General features: G+C 42.1%; 2 protein-coding genes across 6 annotated transcripts in view; one reads left to right on the top strand and one right to left on the bottom strand.

Moving 5' to 3' along the window:
• Window positions 1-1672: 1672 nt before the first annotated feature.
• On the bottom strand, window positions 1673-19180 carry atxn3 (ataxin 3). Of its 3 annotated transcripts, XM_061895154.1 has the most exons (12): window positions 18247-18314; window positions 18163-18181; window positions 17766-17930; window positions 17643-17687; window positions 17476-17561; window positions 17325-17391; window positions 17169-17256; window positions 16961-17090; window positions 16711-16874; window positions 14881-15022; window positions 2943-2998; window positions 1673-2858 (listed from the first exon to the last, which is right to left on the bottom strand). In XM_061895154.1, the coding sequence occupies exons 1-12, from the start codon at window positions 18264-18266 to the stop codon at window positions 2812-2814; spliced, it is 1029 nt and encodes a 342-aa protein (XP_061751138.1). In that variant the 5' UTR covers window positions 18267-18314; the 3' UTR covers window positions 1673-2811. The 3 variants fall into 3 exon arrangements, with proteins under 3 accessions (XP_061751138.1, XP_061751140.1, XP_061751139.1); XM_061895156.1 differs by lacking the exons at window positions 18163-18181; window positions 18247-18314 and adding an exon at window positions 19059-19180; XM_061895155.1 differs by lacking the exon at window positions 18163-18181 and having other exon boundaries at window positions 18247-18397.
• ubr1 (ubiquitin protein ligase E3 component n-recognin 1) overlaps window positions 18616-22271 on the top strand; it is a 58942-nt gene continuing 55286 nt past the window's right edge. For 2 of the 3 annotated variants that reach the window (XM_061895150.1, XM_061895149.1), the window contains exons 1-2: window positions 18617-18894; window positions 19538-19797. In XM_061895150.1, the coding sequence (XP_061751134.1) occupies window positions 18850-18894; window positions 19538-19797 (305 nt within the window). In that variant the 5' untranslated portion in view covers window positions 18617-18849. Of the gene's footprint in view, window positions 18895-19537; window positions 19798-22271 lie in introns of all 3 variants that reach the window. The other variant, XM_061895148.1, reaches the window with a different exon arrangement.

The raw sequence follows: 22271 nt of genomic DNA, 5'->3' as shown, positions 1-22271 counted from the left end.
CAGAACCTCCTAAGAGACAAATCTGTTTGTATTTACAGTAATTTATTGAAATGTCACAGCAAATTTTGGTGACGGTATTTTACTGCAAAAAAACACAATTTAAAAGGTGCCATGTGTAATAATTTGGCCAGAAATGGTACTGCAGTCACAGTCAAAATTATGTAGTCCACTCCCACTCTCCATGACTGAGGTTGCCAGATACGCAGCCGAATCCAAATCCTACTTCAAGGAACTTCAAACTCAATCGACGAGTCCTACGCTGTAGGTTTCTCTTGTTTATGCTTCTTGTAAGATGGATTACTAAATAATTATGCTACATTTTACTGATGTCGATTTTTTGTAAAGTTACGCAGCAATATTTTCGTCTGGAGTCGGGACAGATTGTTGGAATTACCCTACTAAAATGTCTAGTTTGACCGCACGGACCACCACCGAAATAATTATATATATATGCACCAGCGCCCCCCGTGACCACAAAGGGAATAAGCAGTAGAAAATGGATGGATGGAATAATATATTATATATGGCATAGGATTGCATGGGACGGCGTGGCGCTGTTGGGAGAGTGGCAATGCCAGCAACCTGAGGGTTCCTGGTTCGATCCCCAGCTTATACCAACCTCGTCACGTCCGTTGTGTCCCTGAGCAAGACCCTTCACCCTTATTCCTGGTGGGTCATGGTTAGGGCCTTGCATGGCAGCGCCTGCCATCAGTGTGTGAATGTGTGTGTGATCGGGTGAATGTGGAAATAGTGTCAAAGCGCTTTGAGTACCTTGATTGTAGAAAAGCGCTATACAAGTATAACATATTTTGATAGCAAGCCAAGGCCAACACAAAAAAAAAAAAATCACATGCACATAAGTTAAGTTAAAGTCCCAACTATAGGTGTGGTGAAATTATGCGCTGCATTTGACCCATCCCCATGTTCACCCCCTAGGAGGTGGAGGGAGCAGTGAGCAGCAGCGGTGGCCACATACAGGAAACATTTGGTGATTTTACTTCCAATACCAGGGAGGCAATGGGTCCAATTTTTATAGTCTTTGATATGACTCACCCGGGGTTTGAACTCACAACCTTCTGGTGTCAAGGCGGACACTCTAACCACAAGGCCACTGAGCAGGTTTAGTAGAAGGAAAAATGAATGCAGCAATATGCAAAGACATTCTGAATGAAAACCAACACTTCGCATCCAACACGATGGAGCTTGAGAGGTGCTGCAAAGAGGAATGGACGAAACTGCCCAAAGATAGTTGTGCCGAGCTTGTGGCATCGTATTCACGAATACTTGAGGCGGTAATTGTCAAAGGTGAATCAACAAACTATTGAGCAAAATCTGTGAATACTTATGTACATGTGATTGTTTTTAGTTTTTTTTTTTATACATTAGGAATATATTTTAAGAAAAAACCTTTTTACATTGTCATTATGAGCTATTGTCTGTGGAATTTTGAAGACAGAAATGAATTCACCGGGATTCTATCTTCGAATAAGGCTGAAACATAACAAAATGTGGAAAAAGTGAAGCACTATGAACGTTTTCCAAATGCACTGCAAATTCGAAAACACTTGTTCATGCTATTGAATGAGAAAGTGTGTTCGAACTTTTAATTGGTACAATAACAAATTTAATATTATCACAATGTTCAAGTGCAAAACTAGAGTAAAACACACTCTTAAATAATTAATGAATGTTGCTTTATTCTGAAACGACACCAACATATTTGCAAAACAACGTGAGCATTCTGAAACATAAAAAGCACAGAATGCTTTAAGTGAAACTGGTAATGTGGAAAAAAAACAGCATTTGAATTTCAAATCAAGCAAAACACGACAGAATGACTTGAAGTTGAAAATGGAAACATTGAATTGGTTCCATACAAACCAAATATCCTACTGGTTAACATAAATGTATACATGTTGCATTTCAAAATCTATGACACAGGTAACTTTATAATACTTAACTGTTTGTTTTTTATGTCTGTGACTGACTGATGAAGATCATTTCTATCATATATACTGATGAACAGCAAATGTGAGAAATCCTGCTGGAATAATTGATTCATTTATTACATGCAGATTGAAAAAATTGCTCCCTATTAATGTATATGTCAACATATTTTAGGCAAGAAGTTGAAAAAAAAATGAAAAAGTTGCTCTAGTTAGTGTTGTCTCGTGTCTATCCATGATACTCTTGACTATAAAATGTGTACTCAAACGAGGAGTACTTCATTAATGTCACTCATTCAGTAAGATAGCCACAACAACAGAAATATGTTTTACAATGTCACTTTAAAGCAAACTGACTCATGATATTGAATAAGAAAGTAAAAATACTGACGTGCCTTTTAGATGTTTGTTTGCCACCAAAAACTACTTCAAAACACTGGTGTCATGATACAAAATTAGAAGTAAATGTTTAACAGTGGACAAGCTATATGATTTCCCCTCGCACAACAAACACCCATTTGTACATAATGGTTCCTTTTTTTTTTTATCCCTCGCAGGGGAATAAACAAAACAAAACAGTATACTGCAGAAACAGAAGGCGCCACGGTTTTTAAAAAAAAGGCAAATTTGTTTCACTGCGTCAAAAGTTCAGCTTCTTTGCAGCCCCGATGGCCACCTGCTGCCTTATTCTCTGTTGTTGTTCTGTAACACCCATCAGCGAACCAAACAGGGAAAAGCCTCCTGAGAGTCCATGTGTTCGTAAAAGGGTCAAAACAGTTTAGAGGAAGGAGCAAACTCATCACTAGATTAGTGGTAGGGGGCCATAGTTTTTAGCAGCTTGTCAAAATAATAAGCTTTGCCAGTTTTACAGGCTGGGCTTTTGTTGTTGGTCCAATTCAGTGCGAGGGTTCTCTGTGGAAAGACCAGCAAAGGACTGAATTAACATCTTCACCTGTTTGTTACTGATCTGCAATGTGTTATAACATCATGATTTACCTATGGATGCAGTGTTAGCATGTTGAGGAATGTTCGATAGAAGTTGGATCTGTTGCCTAAACAGTTAAAATATGTTTCAAATCTGAGTTTATATATACACACACACACACACACACACACACACACACACACACACACACACACACACACACACACACACACACACACACACACACACACACACACACACACACACACACACACACACACACACACACACACACACACACACACACACACACACACGTTCAATTCAAGCACTTTAAAGACAAATAGAGCCATTAATACTATCGTTAATGCATGTTGATGACACATTCTAGTTGTGTTGCACAAATTTGACTGCGCCAAGCAAACGACCGCATCCTTAACGTAATGTAACATCCTTGATTGTGGACATCCCCCCACCAGCAGTTTTTGCTTATATTTAGTTATTTTGCAATTTTGTTTTCATTTTGCTCGAAATATTGTATTTAATGTAAGGGAATAAGAAAATAATTTAAATGATTAATTGATATTGTTGTAGTGCCGTCCTGTGTTTTTGTTTTGATTAAAATTGTGATTAAAAAGTATCTGTATCAGCATTGGCATGATTATTGCTGCCCCTGTAAGTACTTGAAATTGACAGAAGAAAAATCAGTCATGACATTGAATAAGAAAGTACATTTCAAAGGGGAACTGCACTTTTTTGGAATTTTGTGTATCATTTACAAACCTTACGCGAGACAAGAACACTTGTCTTTCTTTGTTTAACAGTAGCAAAAGTCAATCAACAATGGAAGTATTGGGATCTGATTCTTTCCACCTATAGAGCGCTCTAAACAACCTCCATCAAAATTGTATATTTATGCTGTAAGTATATATGCAATGTAGTAACATAAATATTCATATTAATATAAAATATTTACATATTTTGGCAATTCTAAGTATACAGTGAATTAGGTAAGTAATCACAGTGCTTTACTTTTTCACACATTTTATGTTACAGCCACGTTCCAAAAATATTTCCCACAAAATTTTACAAATAATACAATATGAAAAGTTCTATTTTAAATGTTCATTTTGTAAATTTATTAAAACTAAAAAACTAAAAAAAAATCACTTGTACATAAGTATTCACAGGTGTTGTTCAATAAATTATTGATGGACCTTTGGAGGAAATCACAGCCAAAAGTCTTGTTGAATACAATGCCACAAGCTTGGCACACCTATCTTTGGGCAGTGAAGCGCTGTGAATACTTTCTGAGTTCACTGTACGGCGGCGCATAGTGCATAGGACAATGTTCATTATTTTCTTCAACAACGATTACTAATCATGACAGACTTCATGAGAGCCAACAAAGACTACTTCAGGAAAAATGAGGATCCAGAAGCTTATCTTTTTGAGCCTTAATATAAGGAGGATGATCAACAAGTTTTAGAAACAAATGCATCAGAAGCAGTATTGCTAATTGCTGAACAAGAAATATAAACTACCAACATAATAAAACAATCACTTACTGTACAAAGTTTGACTGCTCTCACTGGGATGCTGACTGATGGGATGTTTATATCTTCCCGTTTAGATGAAGAATAACTCATATTCCGCACGCAGAAAAAAAATAAAATAAATAACATTTTTTTTTTGCAAACAAGTCGAATGTCAAAGTTGACCAACTTCTCCGTTTGAAGCCACAACAAGGCATGTATACAAAAGGAGCACATTTTTAGCCCTAATCTGAATTCTCTTCCTTCGTGTGACTTTGGGGAACATGTTTTTTTTTTGCCGTATCACAATATGATGAAGAGTATGAAGCACTTGGCTTCATTGTAACCTTCAATGTTAACACAATGTTATGCAGAGGTGTACTTACAACAATTTCATTGACATATTATCCTATTTAATACCACGATGGTATTAAATAGGAGGAGGGCGTAACAGATATTTGAGAAGCACTGCCCTAGCCTGTCATTAAAGTAGAGTTGTTTTTGCGATGCTATCTATCGTCATGACCAAATAAACCCAGAATGTTACCCTGTAGAGCAGAGACCAAGAACCTATCATGGAGGTAGGAACCAGACAGAGTGTCAAAGCCAATGCTGTTCTTTTTAATTGACTTTTATTTGAATAGTTATTGCAAAAGACCCCTGACAAAAGTGCACAGTTTGGACATACAGTACTGTGCAAACATGGTAGGCCATCAAAAATACTTAAAAAGAGGTGGCAGAAGAACAGTTTTATTGTATTGAACATGTATTGGTATTGTATTTAACATACTAAAAATGTGTAACAGCCATGTATGCAAATCTCCTAAAAAGAAGAGGGCCAATTAAAAACAATCTGTGGGCTGCAAATGGCCCCAGGGCTGCACTTAATTTGTGCCATTATCAATATTTGTAAAAGTAAATTCCTCTATTAGCACCATTATCCAGATGCTCACCAACAATTGCTTGGGATTCTTCCTTGGTCTATGTGCCATTTTTTTTTCAAGGCAACCTTCCTAACTGTCTATGTACTGCTGTTTGTTGTTTTATAGTGTACTGTCAAAAATAATTTCTGAAATAGTTCATTAGGACTTTTACACAGTACTGTAATTGAGACAAAATCCTAGCCAAGTAAGTGTTAATTGGGTCATAAGATTTTCTTTTCTACAAACCCCGTTTCCATATGAGTTGGGAAATTGTGTTGGATGTTAATATAAACGGGATACAATGATTTGCAAATCCTTTTCAACCCATATTCAGTTGAATGCACTACAAAGACAAGATATTTGATGTTCAAACTCATAAACTTCATTTTTTTTTGCAAATAATAATTAACTTAGAATTTCATGGCTGCAACACGTGCCAAAGTAGTTGGGAAAGGGCATGTTCACCACTGTGTTAAATCACCTGTTCTTTTAACAACACTCGATACATGTTTGGGAACTGAGGAAACTAATTGTTGAAACTTTGAAAGTGGAATTCTTTCTCCACCCATCCATTTTCTACCGCTTATTCCCTTTTTGGGGTCGCGGGCGCCTATCTCAGCTACAATCGGGTGGAAGGCGGGGTACACCCTGGACAAGTCGCCACATCATCGCAGGGCCAACACAGATAGACAGACAACATTCACACTCACATTCACACACTGGGGCCAATTTAATGTTGCCAATCAACCTATCCCCAGGTGCATGTCTTTGGAAGTGGGAGGAAGCCGGAGTACCCGGAGGGAACCCACGCATTCATGGGGAGAACATGCAAACTCCACACAGAAAGATCCCGAGCCTGGATTTGAACCCAGGACTGCAGGACCTTCGTATTGTGAGGCAGACACACTAACCCTTCTTCCACCGTGAAGCCCCGGAATTCTTTCTCATTCTTGTTTTATGTTGAGCTTTAGTCATTCAACAGTCCGGGGTCTCTGCTATCGTATTTTACGCTTCATAATGCGCCACACATTTTCGATGGGAGACAGGTCTGGACTGCAGGCGGGCCAGGAAAGTACCCGCACTCTTTTACTACGAAGCCACGCTGTTGTAACACGTGGCTTGGCATTGTCTTGCTGAAATAAGCAGGGGCGTCCATGATAACGTTGCTTGGATGACAACATATGTTGCTCCAAAACCTGTATGGACCTTCCAGCATTAATGGTGCCTTCACAGATGTGTAAGTTACCTATGCCTTGGGCACTAATGCACCCCCATACCATCACAGCTGCTGGCTTTTGAACTATGCGCGTCCACGGTTTCCAAACATAAATTAAAATGTGGACTCGTCAGACCACAGAACACTTTTCCACTTTGCATCAGTCCATCTTAGATGAGCTCGGGCCCAGCGAAGCCAGTGGCGTTCCTTGGTGTTGTTGATAAATGGGTTTTGCTTTGCATAGCAGAGTTTTAACTCACACTTACAGATGTAGCAACCAACTGTATTTACTGAAAGTGGTTTTATGAAGTGTTCCTGAGCCCATGTGGTGATATCCTTTACACACTGATGTCGGTTTTTGATGCAGCGCCGCCTGAGGGATCAAAGGTCCGTAATGTCATCGCTTACGTGCAGTGATTTCTTCAGATTCTCTGAAACTTTTGATGATTTTACGGACCGTAGATGGTAAAATCCCTAAACTCCTTGCAAAAGCTCGTTAAGAAATGTTGTTCTAAAACTCTTCAACAATTTGCTTCCAAATTGGTGACCCTCGCCCCATCCTTGTTTGTAAATTACTTAGCATTTCATGGAAGCTGCTTTTATACCCAATCGTGGCACCCACCTGTTTCCAATTAGCCTGCACACCTGTGGGATGTTCCAAATAAGTGTTTGATGAGCATTTCTCAACTTTATCAGTATTTATTGCTACCTATCCCAACTTATTTGTCACGTGTTGCTGGCATCCAATTCTAAAGTTAATGATTATTTGCAAAACATTTTTTTTTTATCAGTTTGAACATCAAATATGTTGTCTTTTTAGCATATTCAATTGAATATGGGTTGAAAATAATTTGCAAATCATTGTATTCCGTTTATATTTACATCCAACACAATTTCCCAACTCATATGGAAACAGGGGTTATACATTCAAAACACTTCCTTGTAGTCTACATAACATGTAACAATTGTTCTCTGGTCAAAATTTAGCATTGATTAGGTTTTACAGGTGAATTAGCGCGGCGTCTGCAGTGATGTGGATCCTATATCGATCGGTCTTGGTCAGTGACGTGCTGTCAGGGGAGGCAAGTGAGGCAGTGCCTCACCTGTCACAGGTGGCTTAACCATGAGATGTTCCAAAATGAAGTAATACAATAAAAAGAGTTTTAATATTTATCTTCTGGTTTATGCTTTCTATGTGATTTTGGTGTGGTTCCTGTAAATTTTGATAATGTTCATGGTCAAAATCGTGGAAATGCCATGTTTCCTGATCAAAAAACTGCAGCAGACGAGAAGTGATGCAGACACAGGCGGTGCCTCCACGGCTACACACAGTGTGTATTGGGCGTGCATGCAAGGGGTCGCATGCTTGTTGCCACGTGGAAAAGGCAGGTCTTGAGGCAGCAAGTACCTCTGCCTCAAGGTAGGGGGCAATATATTGCCAACTTGCAGTTCAATGCCTCAGCAGTACTCTGACTCGCCACACTGGAAAACGTGGGGGCGCTCAAGCTAGCAGACACAGGTCTCTCCAGCGGATGCCAGCATTTTTTTCTTTTCTTTTTTTTTTTAACTGTATTTATAACAAACATGGCATTTTTATTAAAGTTTATTTATTGGAATGAAATTTAATTAAATGAATGTTTCTGCCAATATGGAGGATTATAAACTGTATTCAAGATTAAATAGTTCTCTAAACTGGACTTTAAGACAAAATGAATGCGATCATACAAAGTACGTTTTCGTGGAGGATAGCTATTGCTGCTTCAGATACAAATACAGAAAGGTACAGTAATATACACTTACAATACTTGATTTATTTTGTTAAAAGCAAATGGGACCAAGAATTATTTAATAACAACTTTATCAAAGACGTTTTGGACCCATTTATCATATCATATCATTATGGTACCGTTTTTATGAAAGCGAGTAACTCCCTTTTTTCCCCTGTAACTCTAATGTGCAAACTAAATCAACAATGACAAGAAGGGCAACTATAAATTTAAGTAAAAAAAAAAAGAATTAAAAAAAAGTATGTATGCCTCACCTGGTGTTTAGTTCATCGCACATCACTGGTCCTTGTGAAGAAGCAGCTGAGCTATAAGGCAGAGCTCTGAATCTATGGTCGATTTACATCTCTAGCTTCACCTATGGTCATGAGCTTTGGATTATGACTGAAAGGACATGGTCATGAATACAAGAGGCTGAAATTAGTTTCTTCCGTCGGATGGCGGGGCTCTCTCTTACAGTTTCTGTAAAAAGCGCATGTCTATTGGGAGAAGCTCAGTGTAAAGCCGATACTCCTCCACAGCGAGAGGGGCCAGATGAGGTGGTTTGGGCATCTAGCCAGGATGCCCCGCAAACGCCTTCCTGGGGAGGTGTTTAGGGCACGTTCGACCAATAGTAGACTACGGGGAAGACCCGGGAAACGTTGGGGGGACTATGTCTCCCAGTTGGCCAGGGAACGTCTCAGGATCCCCCGGGAAGAGCTGGACAAAGTGGCTGGGGAGAGGGAAATCTGGGCTCTCCTGCTTAGGCTGCGGCCCCTACTATGTCCTACTTTGTATTACAAATGGCAACAGCGGAGGATTTTTGCATGCATGTTCATGTACGAGCCAGTCTACCCCCCAACAAGAGGGTAGAGACTTTGGACTACATTCGCAGACACGTACACCTCTTCCATATATGGAGATTGTGGCTGATGTCACATGCTGGTAAATGTAACAATTCAAAGACTATATAAAACGGCTTGTTTGCAACAAGATAACATTGTTTTGTAAATATCCCCCCAATGCCGCTTTGGAATTCATTATTTTGGCTCTTAGGGGGATCCCAAATACACAAAAAGAGGTGCAAACAGGCCGAAAAAGTTGGGTTTTGCATATAATATCACAATCCATACGAGTAGAGACAAGAACACATATGTCTTTTTTTTTGCATTCTAATTTGTAATCAACTTATTTTAGGTGGCTAGCAATGCTGCTTATGGGAACAATTCATTCTGCCTCTAAACCACTCTAAAAGTGCATCCAATACCCACCAACAATACATTATTTATGTTCCGTAACATGGATAATAACCAAACTGTAACTGCTTTGTTATTGTAAGAGCTAACTAAGAAGAACTATTTTTCTAGCGTAGTAACACATTGCCTTGCGACAGCACGCAACGGCATTAGCACGAGGAAAACTAACTTCTGCGTCAGCAGATTAATTGTTTTGCATTTGTAATGAGATCACAATGCGATAGGACAACAATCCATACGGACTGAAAAAAATGAACAATTATATTACAGTATCTGTAAAGTACTATTTCATATTTTGTTTGTACATAGCTAGCTTGACTGTGTATGTAGTTGTACTAACAAGCATGATGTGCTGCTTGTACAGCTCAATGATCAATATTATAGGGACTTCCTTGTTGGTGCAGCAATTTTGGGATGGTGAGCTGCCACTGAGCTGCCACTCAGCTCTCTGAGCTGCCACCTTATCGTGGTAGAGGAGTTTGCGTGTCCCAATGATCCTAGGAGCTATGCTGTCCGGGGGTTTTATGCCTCCTGGTAGGGTCTCCCAAGGCAAACAGGTTCTAGGTGAGGGATCAGACAAAGAGCAGTTCGAAGACCTTTATGAAGAAGAAAAAACATAGACCCAGATTTCCCTCGCCCGGACGCGGGTCACCAGGGCATCCCTCTGGAGCCAGGCCCAGAGGTGGGGCACGATGGCGAGCGCCTGGTGGCCGGGCCTGTTCCCATGGGGCCCGGCCGGGCACAGCCCGAAGAGGCAACGTGGGTCACCCCTCCAATGGGCTCACCACCCATAGCAGGGGCCATAGAGGTCGGGTGCAATGTGAGCTGGGCGGCAGCCGAAGGCAGGGCACTTGGCGGTCCGACCCTCGGCTACAGAAGCTAGCTCTTGGGACGTGGAACGTCACGTCACTGGGGGGGAAAGAGCCTGAGCTAGTGCGCGAAGTTGAGAAGTTCCGGCTGGATATAGTCGGACTCACTTCGACGCACAGCAAGGGCTCAGGAAGCACTTCTCTCGAGCGGGACTGGACCCTCTTCCACTCTGGCGTTGCCGGCAGTGAGAGGCGACGGGCTGGGGTGGCAATTCTTGTTGCCCCCAGGCTCAAAGCCTGCATGTTTGAGTTTAACCCGGTGGACGAAAGGGTAGCCTCCCTGCCTTCGGGTGGGGGGACGGGTCCTGACTGTTGTTTGTGCTTATGCCCCAAACGGCAGTTCAGAGTACCCACCCTTTTTGGGAGCACTCGAGGGAGTACTGGAAAGTGCTCCCCCGGGTGATTCCCTTGTCCTACTGGGGGACTTCAACGCTCACGTTAGCAACGACAGTGAAACCTGGAGAGGCGTGATTGGGAAGAATGGCCACCCGGATCTGAACCCGAGTGGTGTTTTGTTATTGGACTTTTGTGCTCGTCACAGTTTGTCCATAACAAACACCATGTTCAAACATAAGGGTGTCCATATGTGCACTTGGCACCAGGACACCCTAGGCCGCAGTTCCATGATCGACTTTGTAGTTGTGTCATCGGACTTGCGGCCTTATATTTTTGACACTCGGGTGAAGAGAGGGGCGGAGCTTTCTACCGATCACCACCTGGTGGTGAGTTGGCTGCGCTGGTGGGGGAGGATGCCGGACAGACCTGGGAGGCCCAAACGCATTGTGAGGGTCTGCTGGGAACGTCTGGCAGAGTCTCCTGTCAGAGAAAGTTTCAATTCCCACTTCCGGAAGAACTTTGAACATGTCACGAGGGAGGTGCTGGACATTGAGTCCGAGTGGACCATGTTCCGCACCTCTATTGTCGAGGCGGCTGATCGGAGCTGTGGCTGCAAGGTAGTTGGTGCTTGTCGGGGCGGCAATCCTAAAACCCCTTGGTGGACACCAGCGGTGAGGGATGCCGTCAAGCTGAAGAAGGAGTCCTATCGGGTCCTTTTGGCTCATAGGACTCCGGAGGCAGTGGACAGGTACCGACAGGCCAAGCGGTGTGCAGCTTCAGCGGTCGCTGAGGCAAAAACTCGGACATGGGAGGGGTTCGGGGAAGCCATGGAAAACGACTTCCGGACGGCTTCGAAGCGATTCTGGACCACCGTCCGCCGCCTCAGGAAGGGGAAGCAGTGCACTATCAACACCGTGTATGGTGCGGATGGTGTTCTGCTGACCTCGACTGCAGATGTTGTGGATAGGTGGAAGGAATACTTCGAAGACCTCCTCAATCCCACCAACACGTCTTCCTATGAGGAAGCAGTGCCTGGGGAATCTGTGGTGGACTCGCCTATTTCTGGGGCTGAGGTCGCTGCGGTAGTTAAAAAGCTCCTCGGTGGCAAGGCCCTAGGGGTGGACGAGGTCCGCCCGGAGTTCCGTAAGGCTCTGGATGCTGTGGGGCTGTCTTGGTTGACAAGACTCTGCAGCATCGCGTGGACATCGGGGGCGGTACCTCTGGATTGGCAGACCGGGGTGGTGGTTCCTCTCTTTAAGAAGGGGGACCGGAGGGTGTGTTCCAACTATCGTGGGATCACACTCCTCAGCCTTCCCAGTAAGGTTTATTCAGGTGTACTGGAGAGGAGGCTACGCCGGATAGTCGAACCTCGGATTCAGGAGGAACAGTGTGGTTTTCGTCCTGGTCGTGGAACTGTGGACCAGCTCTATACTCTCGGCAGGGTTCTTGAGGGTGCATGGGAGTTTGCCCAACCAGTCTACATGTGCTTTGTGGACTTGGAGAAGGCATTCGACCGTGTCCCTCGGGAAGTCCTGTGGGGAGTGCTCAGAGAGTATGGGGTATCGGACTGTGTTATTGTGGCGGTCCGCTCCCTGTACGATCAGTGCCAGAACTTGGTCCGCATTGCCGGCAGTAAGTCAAACACATTTCCAGTGAGGGTTGGACTCCGCCAAGGCTGTCCTTTGTCACCGATTCTGTTCATAACTTTCATGGACAGAATTTCTAGGCGCAGTCAAGGCGTTGAGGGGTTCCGGTTTGGTGACCGCAGGATTAGGTCTCTGCTTTTTGCAGATGATGTGGTCCTGATGGCTTCATCTGACCGGGATCTTCAGCTCTCACTGGATCGGTTCGCAGCCGAGTGTGAAGCGACCGGAATGAGAATCAGCACCTCCAAGTCCGAGTCCATGGTTCTCGCCCGGAAAAGGGTGGAATGCCATCTCCGAGTTGGGGAGGAGACCCTGCTCCAAGTGGAGGAGTTCAAGTACCTAGGAGTCTTGTTCACGAGTGGGGGAAGCGTGGATCGTGAGATCGACAGGCGGATCGGTGCAGCGTCTTCAGTAATGCGGACGTTGTACCGATCCGTTGTGGTGAAGAAGGAGCTGAGCTGGAAGGCAAAGCTCTCAATTTACCGGTCGATCTACGTTCCCATCCTCACCTATGGTCATGAGCTTTGGGTCATGACCGAAAGGATAAGATCACGGGTACAAGCGGCCGAAATGAGTTTCCTCCGCCGTGTGGCGGGTCTCTCCCTTAGAGATAGGCTGAGAAGCTCTGCCATCCGGGAGGAACTCAAAGTAAAGCCGCTTCTCCTCCACATCGAGAGGAGCCAGATGAGGTGGTTCGGGCATCTGGTCAGGATGCCACCCGAACGCCTCCCTAGGGAGGTGTTTAGGGCACGTCCAACCGGTAGGAGGCCACGGGGAAGACCCAGGACACGTTGGGAATACTATGTGTCTCGGCTGGCCTGGGAACGCCTCGGGATCCCCCGGGAAGAGCTAGACGAAGTGGCTGGGGAGAGGGAAGTCTGGGTTTCCCTGCTTGGGCTGTTGCCCCCGCGACCCGACCTCGGATAAGCGGAAAAAGATGGATGGATGGATGGATGGATGGAAAAAAAGTTTCTACCACAGCAGAGTTTGTTAGCACAAACATTTTGTCTTTCCTTGTGATGCAGTTTCTCTGAACACTGTCCTCCACGCCAGATACAAAAAGCCTTTCCATCGATAACATTGTCTGCCACTTAGTGCAGCAGAAGCACTACATTTCTGTCGGCATATCGTGGCTCCAAGCTCCACATTTATAATACTAACTAAATCATGCCGATCCTGACTCTCTCGGCTTCTGTCTGCTCCAACTTTCACCCTCTCATCGTGCTCGCTAAACTTCTATAACCAGTAATTCTCTATATATTACGGTTTAAAAAGATCTGGTTGTGAATCCTCACTTGTCCAAAAATAGTCGTCTTTGTTGTCTTTTACAAAGTCTTCCATGATTAGAAAACAAACAGAAGAAAGGAGTACGTTGCTATGAGCACTGAATTCAATGCGACCAGAAAAGAAGTTCCGGCAATGCTTAAAATGACCAAAATATGGTAAATATTGTACACATTGTTATAAAATGGTCTGTTACTTCTTTCTTATTGGGTGTATAATAAACATTGATGGAGGATTTTGAAGTTTTAGAGAACTTTAAAGGCAACATTAGTGATTTTCATTAGCTGCAATGCTAGCTGCATCTTGTGAGCATTTTTTTAAATCTTTAGAATCCCCTCCCCAAAAAATGTGTGTTCTTTTCTTTTATGATGATTGGCATGATAAGCAAAATTCCAAGAAGTGCAGTTGCCCTAAAGAAGAGGCCAAATTTCGATTATTTTTGTTTGTACATTTATTATTTTATTTCTATTATTAAAATAAATGTTAACATTTAAACATTTACATTTAACAGTCCCTACATTAACATTAAACATTTAAAGCATTTCCTTGTAGTCTACATAACATGTAAAGGTGGTTCTTTGGTCACAATTTTGCATAGATTTTGATTTACAGACCGTCCTTTAGCCACTTTCTGACCATGTTTTCAGGATGCGCCATTTTGTGGGATGTCTTATTTACTTGCCTCTACTTTAACAAGCTCTTATTTCCGTCAGCCATGTTGTAGTTTTTAACAGTTATATATGAAGTCTCCTGACAGATATAAGTTAGAACTATACTTTGTATCAGAAATGGCAACAGTGGAGGATGCGAATGCATGTATGAGTCAGTCTGCCCCCACCAATACGATAGAGAAAAAGAAGGAGCTTATGATCCCAGCGTCGGACTGCAATAAACGCAAAGCTCTTTGAGTAAAACTTTACCAGGAATGGAGATATCCGCTGACGTCACTAATTGGAAAAACTGCTTGTTTGGAGGAAATATAAAGGAAGGCAAGATAGTTTTATTAATATCACTGTCATGCCTCCGTGGTTTGATTTCAAATTTTTGAGACTTATGCATATCCTAAATACAATTAAACATATACTAATTGGTAAGAAAAGTTAGTTTTGTATTATAGGTCCCCTTTAATTTATCTAACAAGTCTGTATATTGATAAAGGAACTAAAATATGTTAAACCCACCGGTCGAAGTAAGCTTGCCTCCTCTTCCTCAGCTCCTCTGCTGTGAGCGCCTCATTTTGTACTCTTCGTCCCCCTGCAGGCTCATTGTCCAGCTTCACATGTCCACCTCCAGAATCTGAAGATGTGTTGCTTAACACAGCTCCTAATATAAAAAAAATAATATAAATGATCACGACACTCTAAAAACAACATTACAGTGAAACCTATTATTTTTGACGCCCCTCGAACTGTCTGACTGATGTTATTAGCAGTTGGTGATGTAACGAAAAATTGTTTTTGACTTCCGCAAGAGAAATTAGGAAAATAGTTATTCTATTTGTACACACTTTTGTTTGTCTTCTTATTTTTTCATACTAATAAATAAAGCTTTCGTAAATGCAGATTTTTTTTTTTAATTCATTAGCTAACAATATTTAAAAAATTAAATGGGTGCATTTTGTTAGTTTTTGTGGTACAATCAAGGTTAATACTGCCATGCTTTTAATTTGAAGCTTAGTTTGCACAAAACATGAAGGAACAGATTGTGTGCATATTTTAATGCTATTTAACTAGACAGTAGATATGTTGTTTTCATTTCACACTGCTTAGCAATAATGACAAAATGAATACAATGAAACCTCGATATATGTACTTAATTGCTTCATGAACATTGCGCGTAAAAAGAAGTTTATATAGTGAAGCAGAGTTCTCCATAAGAAATAGTGTAAATATGAATAATAGGTTTCAGCCACGATGAAAGACCATATTTTAGTGAAGGTGAGTACACTTTGAACACAATTTCAAGTTGTATACAGTACTGTATGTCAAACATACATAAGAAGAGGGTGATACATCAACTTTCTGTGTAATAAAAAAGTCAAAACAACAACAACAAGCTGCTGTATGCTCTGTCAACATGCGCACACACTAAAGTCAATAAGATGCCTTCTAGGAAAACAAAATCACAAAAATCCTGAACATTAACGATCATATTGTTACAATAATAAACATTAAAAAAGTAAAATGCATAGACATTAACAACAACAAGGAACTGACGAGAAAGGAGCAGACAAGAGGGAGGAAAAAGGAACGGGGCAGGGGAACGGGCAGTCGTATTTGTCTGTGTGTTTGTCGTCTGGAAGAGCGAGGGGACACTCTGTAACGTGACAGTAGATAGTGTCTTCCTCTGCTGTAATATAATTGTGTTTTGGCTTTTTTCCTAGAAATGACTGGCTTCATCACATATAAAAATTGATGTGGTTATTTACTGTGCTATGGTCATACTTTTGAGTGCCACTACTCGTCAAAAAAATATTTTTTTTACTCCACAGCTAGTCCTTCCTTTTCCCCCCCGCTGGTTTGTTGAGTTTTTGAGACTCTTATTGAGTTTGCAAAATGGACAAAACTTTTCAAAAGGCAAAAAACCTAACAAAAAGGCACACATGCTGAAGTGTTGAGACATGAATTCTCCTGGCAACAAGTGAAGTGGAAGGCTCCATGTTTCCAACATGTTGCCCTGCTTTCTTGCCTGCAGGCCCCTGAATGAAGCGTTTGTCCACTGAGACATGGTTCGCACACAGAGGCATATTTGGATTGATCTCAAAGTTTGTACACTGAATACTTTGCATAGTGAAGGGTTCGTAAATCGAAGCATATTGACATAAACAGACACATTTTTCAGAGAAATAAGCCTTTTGAATCTCATTTTTTATGTCGACAAAAGGGGTTGACCAAGTGCGTTGACATCGAATAATAAGTAATGATAAGAACACTAGGACTTGATGAGTTGGTCGACATAGACGGGTTGTCGACATAAACAAGATTGACTTTACACTACAAACATTGTGTTACCTTGCATACTGAGTTGAATGGCCCTGCGGAGATCAGCTTCCTCATCTTCCACGTCTATGTCCTGTCTGCTCAGCGCGAGAGCTTTCTTCAGCTCCTCCTCTTCCTCCACGACATTGCTCTCCACGTCAAAGCCCATCTCTGTATGGCCCAGTGTTGCTGATCTACTGTAGTTGCCACGTGAGGTAAAAAAACCCACTAACTTCAAGTGAAACAGATTCTGGATCTTCCACATTGTACAGTATGTTGGTACCCTGCACTTGTCTGAGCCTCGTCCTCTCCAATAAGCCTTGGCCGCTGCTGTTGCTGCACTCTCATGATCCCAAGAATTTGCTCTGCTTCACAGTCTGGAAGGTTTCCACGGATCACAAAAATTGAATAACCTGCACATACATATGCAACTTTTATTAGTGGCTCTACACTGTCTACAAGATCATTAATTTATGTGTCAACAGCATTACCTTCTTGCTGTAACTGTGCAAGGAAAAGGGCTAAATATGTATCTGATATCAACTCTGGTCCAGTCAAAAGTGAATTCAAGTTAAACCACTGCAATGAAGAGTATTTTACTAAATCAAGCTACATCACAATTATTTATTAAAACATGTGAAATGTACCTGTTGTCCAAGTTTGCGAATAGTAAACCAATGCTCCTTGTAATTGCATATAAAGGCATTTTCATTTCTGAAACATGAAGAGTCACAACTGTCAATTGCATTTAGCAGTACATATCATAATGTACAAATAAGCTTAATAAAGACAATTTACATTGGATTTATCATCAGGGTCTGGTACTCCCGGCTGTTGAAGAGGATTAGCTCCAATCCCCAAACTCTCAGAGCATTGCTAATAACCTATGATGACATCACACACAAGCTTAATTATGTATGGGTTCAACTCAAAGACATGACATAAGTAGTCAACTTGGGCCTCACTTGTATGGAAAAGAACCCACTGTCATCCATGTTTCCAGAAGGTTGCTACAAACATCGTCACAAAACACTATGTGAATGTTTATAAGTTTAAGAATGTAAATAAATGCACCAGCATTCAGTCACCTGCAAAAAGGTCCTATATTCGTCGCTGCCCATTCCTCCCTCTGCCATCCTCATCCTCTCTTCTTCGTCCAACTGATGGGCAATGGAGGAAAGATCTACAGGGCTGAAGTACTCACCTTGCAGCAGGTTGTTTAGGCAGTGCTGGGCGCAGAGAGAGCCCTCTTGCTACACAATAAACAATCATTATGCAATGATCACACAATGTTCTTCTGTGTTTTTGACAGGAAAAAAAATTGCGACATCCCTCTAAATCTTTGTACCTAACTAGAAATAAAGTTTTTTTATATATATAATCACTGAATGATAAGTTGACTGTAGCATAGTTAACAAAAGACAGGGAAACAATGCTGCCAACACAAACCTATAAAATATCGACCGAAGAGCGAACTGTACATACCCCTGGCACAAGGCTCAAACTTTTTCAAACACACGTAGGTAGTTATTAGGTGTTAAAATGTGTAATATGCACATTTAAACTTACTTTCTCGTGGAATATGGCATCCATATTGGACTCTCTCTCTCCCTCTCTCTCTCTGTCTCCCTCTCTCTGTCTCTCTGTCAAACATTCAACTCTGACCTCACTCGTGACAACTCGCGTGTTTTTCACCAGACCAGCAATCCGAGCAGCGTCCTCTAGAGGCCTGGATTCAAACACGCTACATTATTTAAAAAAAACATTGCTATTTCTGCATACGATCCAGATACTTTTAGTACATATTCACTGTATAAGAACCATTAAAAAGGTTACTAAAAAAATAATGTCATGATTAAAACACTTCCAACATTTTCCACATTAAAATTAAACCGACGATCTGCATTGGTATGATGGGTGAACAATGCTGTTACCAGCAAGGGGGGGTGGTGGTCTCCACAGCTTCAGAGCTCGGATTTGTTATGTTTACTCAAACCATAAACAAAAACGATTCAAAACCTACTAGTTGTATGTTAGTATTTCATAGAAAAATCTAATATTAGTATTCATTTTCGTGCCAAGTGTAAATTGTAAGTATTTACTAATGCGTTCTATTACAAGGGAAGTGTAGCTTAACGACATTCACATTCCCTCCTTTACGGCAAATGGAATATGGCGGAGGCTGAGAAACCTTTTGACGAGCTGGAGCTCATTAAGGTACGCTTCTTCAACCATCTCTTACAGTTGACATCTTGCGTGCTGATTCGGGAACATAACGACGGGCTAAAATGTGATATTTACGCCTGTCAGTGTACGTGTATCATTCGCTGAAACCGCGTCCTATTGCCGTGGCTAGCAGTTGCCATTAGCATTGTACTTACTACCGCAAATGTCTGTGCCGTCAGCGCCTCAAATATTGCTCAAGAGTTGGTGCATGTTGGTGTTGTGATTTATTCACAATAACACAGGCGCTCCTGCTTTCTTTCATGCGGGTCAGGATGAGCCCCCAATCGACGACCAACGTTACTTTTGTTATGTTAAATTCAACTCCCTGACATATTTCAAAAGTGAAACTCATGCGGTACTTGTAAAATTAGATTAGATTAGATTAGATAGTACTTTATTTATTCCGTCAGGAGAGTTCCTTCAGGAAAATTAAAATTTTCAGCAAATGGCCCCATTTTAGACACAGATGTTTTATGATTTAAACTTTTAACTGCGTGTGTATGACTAAGTGGTAGTGATGCACAGAAGAGTAAAGTATTAATGATCAAGGATTATTTAAAGATTCATATTTTATACAGTGTATTTGAATGCATTATAGATGTTATATAATGTATCTTCAACATCCCATTTGCAGGAATGGCAGGCGTCCGCAGACCTGCAGGCGCCCCTGTACGACTACCTGAGAAAGCAGGTGCCTCGGATCTTTTGTCACAAGGAGCAGCCCATCCCTCAGGAGGAAGAGGAGCGCACACAGAGACTCCTTCTCCATCCTCTGGAGTACTTCCTGTTTGGTGAAGATCCCGACGAAGGTGTGGAGAAGCTCAAGCAGGGCAGTACGTCTTCCCAGCTCTGTGGACGTGTCTTTAAAGAGGGAGAGACGGTCTACTCCTGCAGGTCTGTCAATGTCTCTCATTGTGTACAATAGAAAAAAAATGTCATCAGGAAAGTCAATATTGTTTTGTTTGTCACTCAAAGGTAGCCAAGAAAAAATTATAATACAGTCGTACCTAAGGACTGGTATTTGTTTACATTTTAACCGATACTAGTACCAAATAGGTCAATCAATCAATCAATGTTTACTTATATAGCCCTAAATCACTAGTGTCTCAAAGGGCTGCACAAACCACCACAACATCCTCGGTAGGCCCACATAAGGGCAAGGAAAACTCACACCCAGTGGGACATCGGTGACAATAATGATCCAGTGGGACGTCTGTGACAATAATGATTATGAGAACCTTAGAGAGGAGGAAAGCAATGGATGTCGAGCGGGTCTAACATGATACTGTGAAAGTTCAATCCACAATGGATCCAACACAGTCGCGAGAGTCCAGTCCAAAGCGGGTCCAACTCAGCAGCGAGAGTCCCGTTCACAGCGGAGCCAGCAGGAAACCATCCCAAGCGGAGGCGGATCAGCAGCGCAGAGATGTCGAGGCGGATCAGCAGCGCAGAGATGTCCCCAGCCGATACACAGGCAAGCAGTACATGGCCACCGGATCGGACCGGAGCCCCTCCACAGGGGAGAGTGGGACATAGAAGAAAAAGAAAAGAAACAGCAGATCAACTGGTCTAAAAAGGGAGTCTATTTAAAGGCTACAGTATACAAATGAGTTTTAAGGTGAGACTTAAATGCTTCTACTGAGGTGGCATCTCGAACTGTTACCGGGAGGGCATTCCAGAGTACTGGAGCCCGAACGGAAAACGCTCTATAGCCCGCAGACTTTTTTTGGGCTTTGGGAATCACTAACAAGCCGGAGTCCTTTGAACGCAGATTTCTTGCCGGGACATATGGTACAATACAATCGGCAAGATAGGATGGAGCTAGACCGTGTAGTATTTTATACGTAAGTAGTAAAACCTTAAAGTCACATCTTAAGTGCACAGGAAGCCAGTGCAGGTGAGCCAGTACAGGCGTAATGTGATCAAACTTTCTTGTTCTTGTCAAAAGTCTAGCAGCCGCATTTTGTACCAACTGTAATCTTTTAATGCTAGACATGGGGAGACCCGAAAATAATACGTTACAGTAGTCGAGGCGAGACGTAACAAACGCATGGATAATGATCTCAGCGTCTTTAGTGGACAGAATGGAGCGAATTTTAGCGATATTACGGAGATGAAAGAAGGCCGTTTTAGTAACGCTTTTAATGTGTGCCTCAAAGGAGAGAGTTGGGTCGAAGATAATACCCAGATTCTTTACCGTGTCGCCTTGTTTAATTGTTTGGTTGTCAAATGTTAGAGTTGTATTATTAAATAGAGTTCGGTGTCTAGCAGGACCGATAATCAGCATTTCCGTTTTTTTGGCGTTGAGTTGCAAAAAGTTAGCGGACATCCATTGTTTAATTTCATTAAGACACGCCTCCAGCTGACTACAATCCGGCGTGTTGGTCAGCTTTAGGGGCATGTAGAGTTGGGTGTCATCAGCATAACAGTGAAAGCTAACACCGTATTTGCGTTTGATGTCACCTAGCGGCAGCATGTAGATGCTGAAGAGTGCAGGGCCAAGGACCGAACCCTGGGGAACTCCACACGTTACCTTAACGTAGTCCGAGGTCACATTGTTATGGGAGACACACTGCATCCTATCAGTAAGATAAGAGTTAAACCAAGACAGGGCTAAGTCTGACATACCAATTCGTGTTTTGATACGTTCTAATAAAATATTATGATCGACGGTATCGAAAGCAGCGCTAAGATCGAGGAGCAGCAACATAGATGACGCATCAGAATCCATCGTTAGCAATAGATCATTAGTCATTTTTGCGAGGGCTGTCTCCGTGGACTGATTTGCCCTGAAACCGGATTGAAAGGTTTCACATAGATTGTTAGACGCTAAGTGTTCATTTAACTGCTCCGCAACAATTTTTTCGAGGATTTTTGAAATAAAGGGAAGGTGAGACACCGGTCGGTAGTTTACCATGAGGTCAGGATCGAGGTTAGGTCTTTTAAGAAGAGGATGAATAACCGCTTTTTTGAATGCTAGGGGAACAGTGCCCGAGGAAAGTGATAAGTTTATAATATTTAGCACTGATGGACCTAATAATACAAAGAGCTCCTTGATCAGTTTCCCAGGAAGAGGGTCAAGTAAACATGTTGTTTGTTTTATTCCATTTACACGTTGTAACAATTCCTCTAATGTTATTTCTTCAAAACGAGAGAAACTATTTTGGAGGGCAGTATCCGCCGTATATACAATCGTGTCAGTGTTAATAGAACCCCGTTGTAGGTACGTAAAAAAAAACGGTGCCGGTGCCCAAAACAGTAATTAAAAAATGTAAAACATGTTTTTGTTTAAAAACTAACGAACAAACGATTTTATAGACTTTTGTGACTTTCAAGTTTGACCGAAGAGTCAGTTAAATGTGTTGAAA

This window comes from Nerophis ophidion, linkage group LG03 (assembly GCF_033978795.1).
Source record: "Nerophis ophidion isolate RoL-2023_Sa linkage group LG03, RoL_Noph_v1.0, whole genome shotgun sequence".
NCBI classification, from domain to species: Eukaryota; Metazoa; Chordata; class Actinopteri; order Syngnathiformes; family Syngnathidae; genus Nerophis; species Nerophis ophidion.
This window is presented reverse-complemented; position numbering and strand designations above follow the sequence as displayed.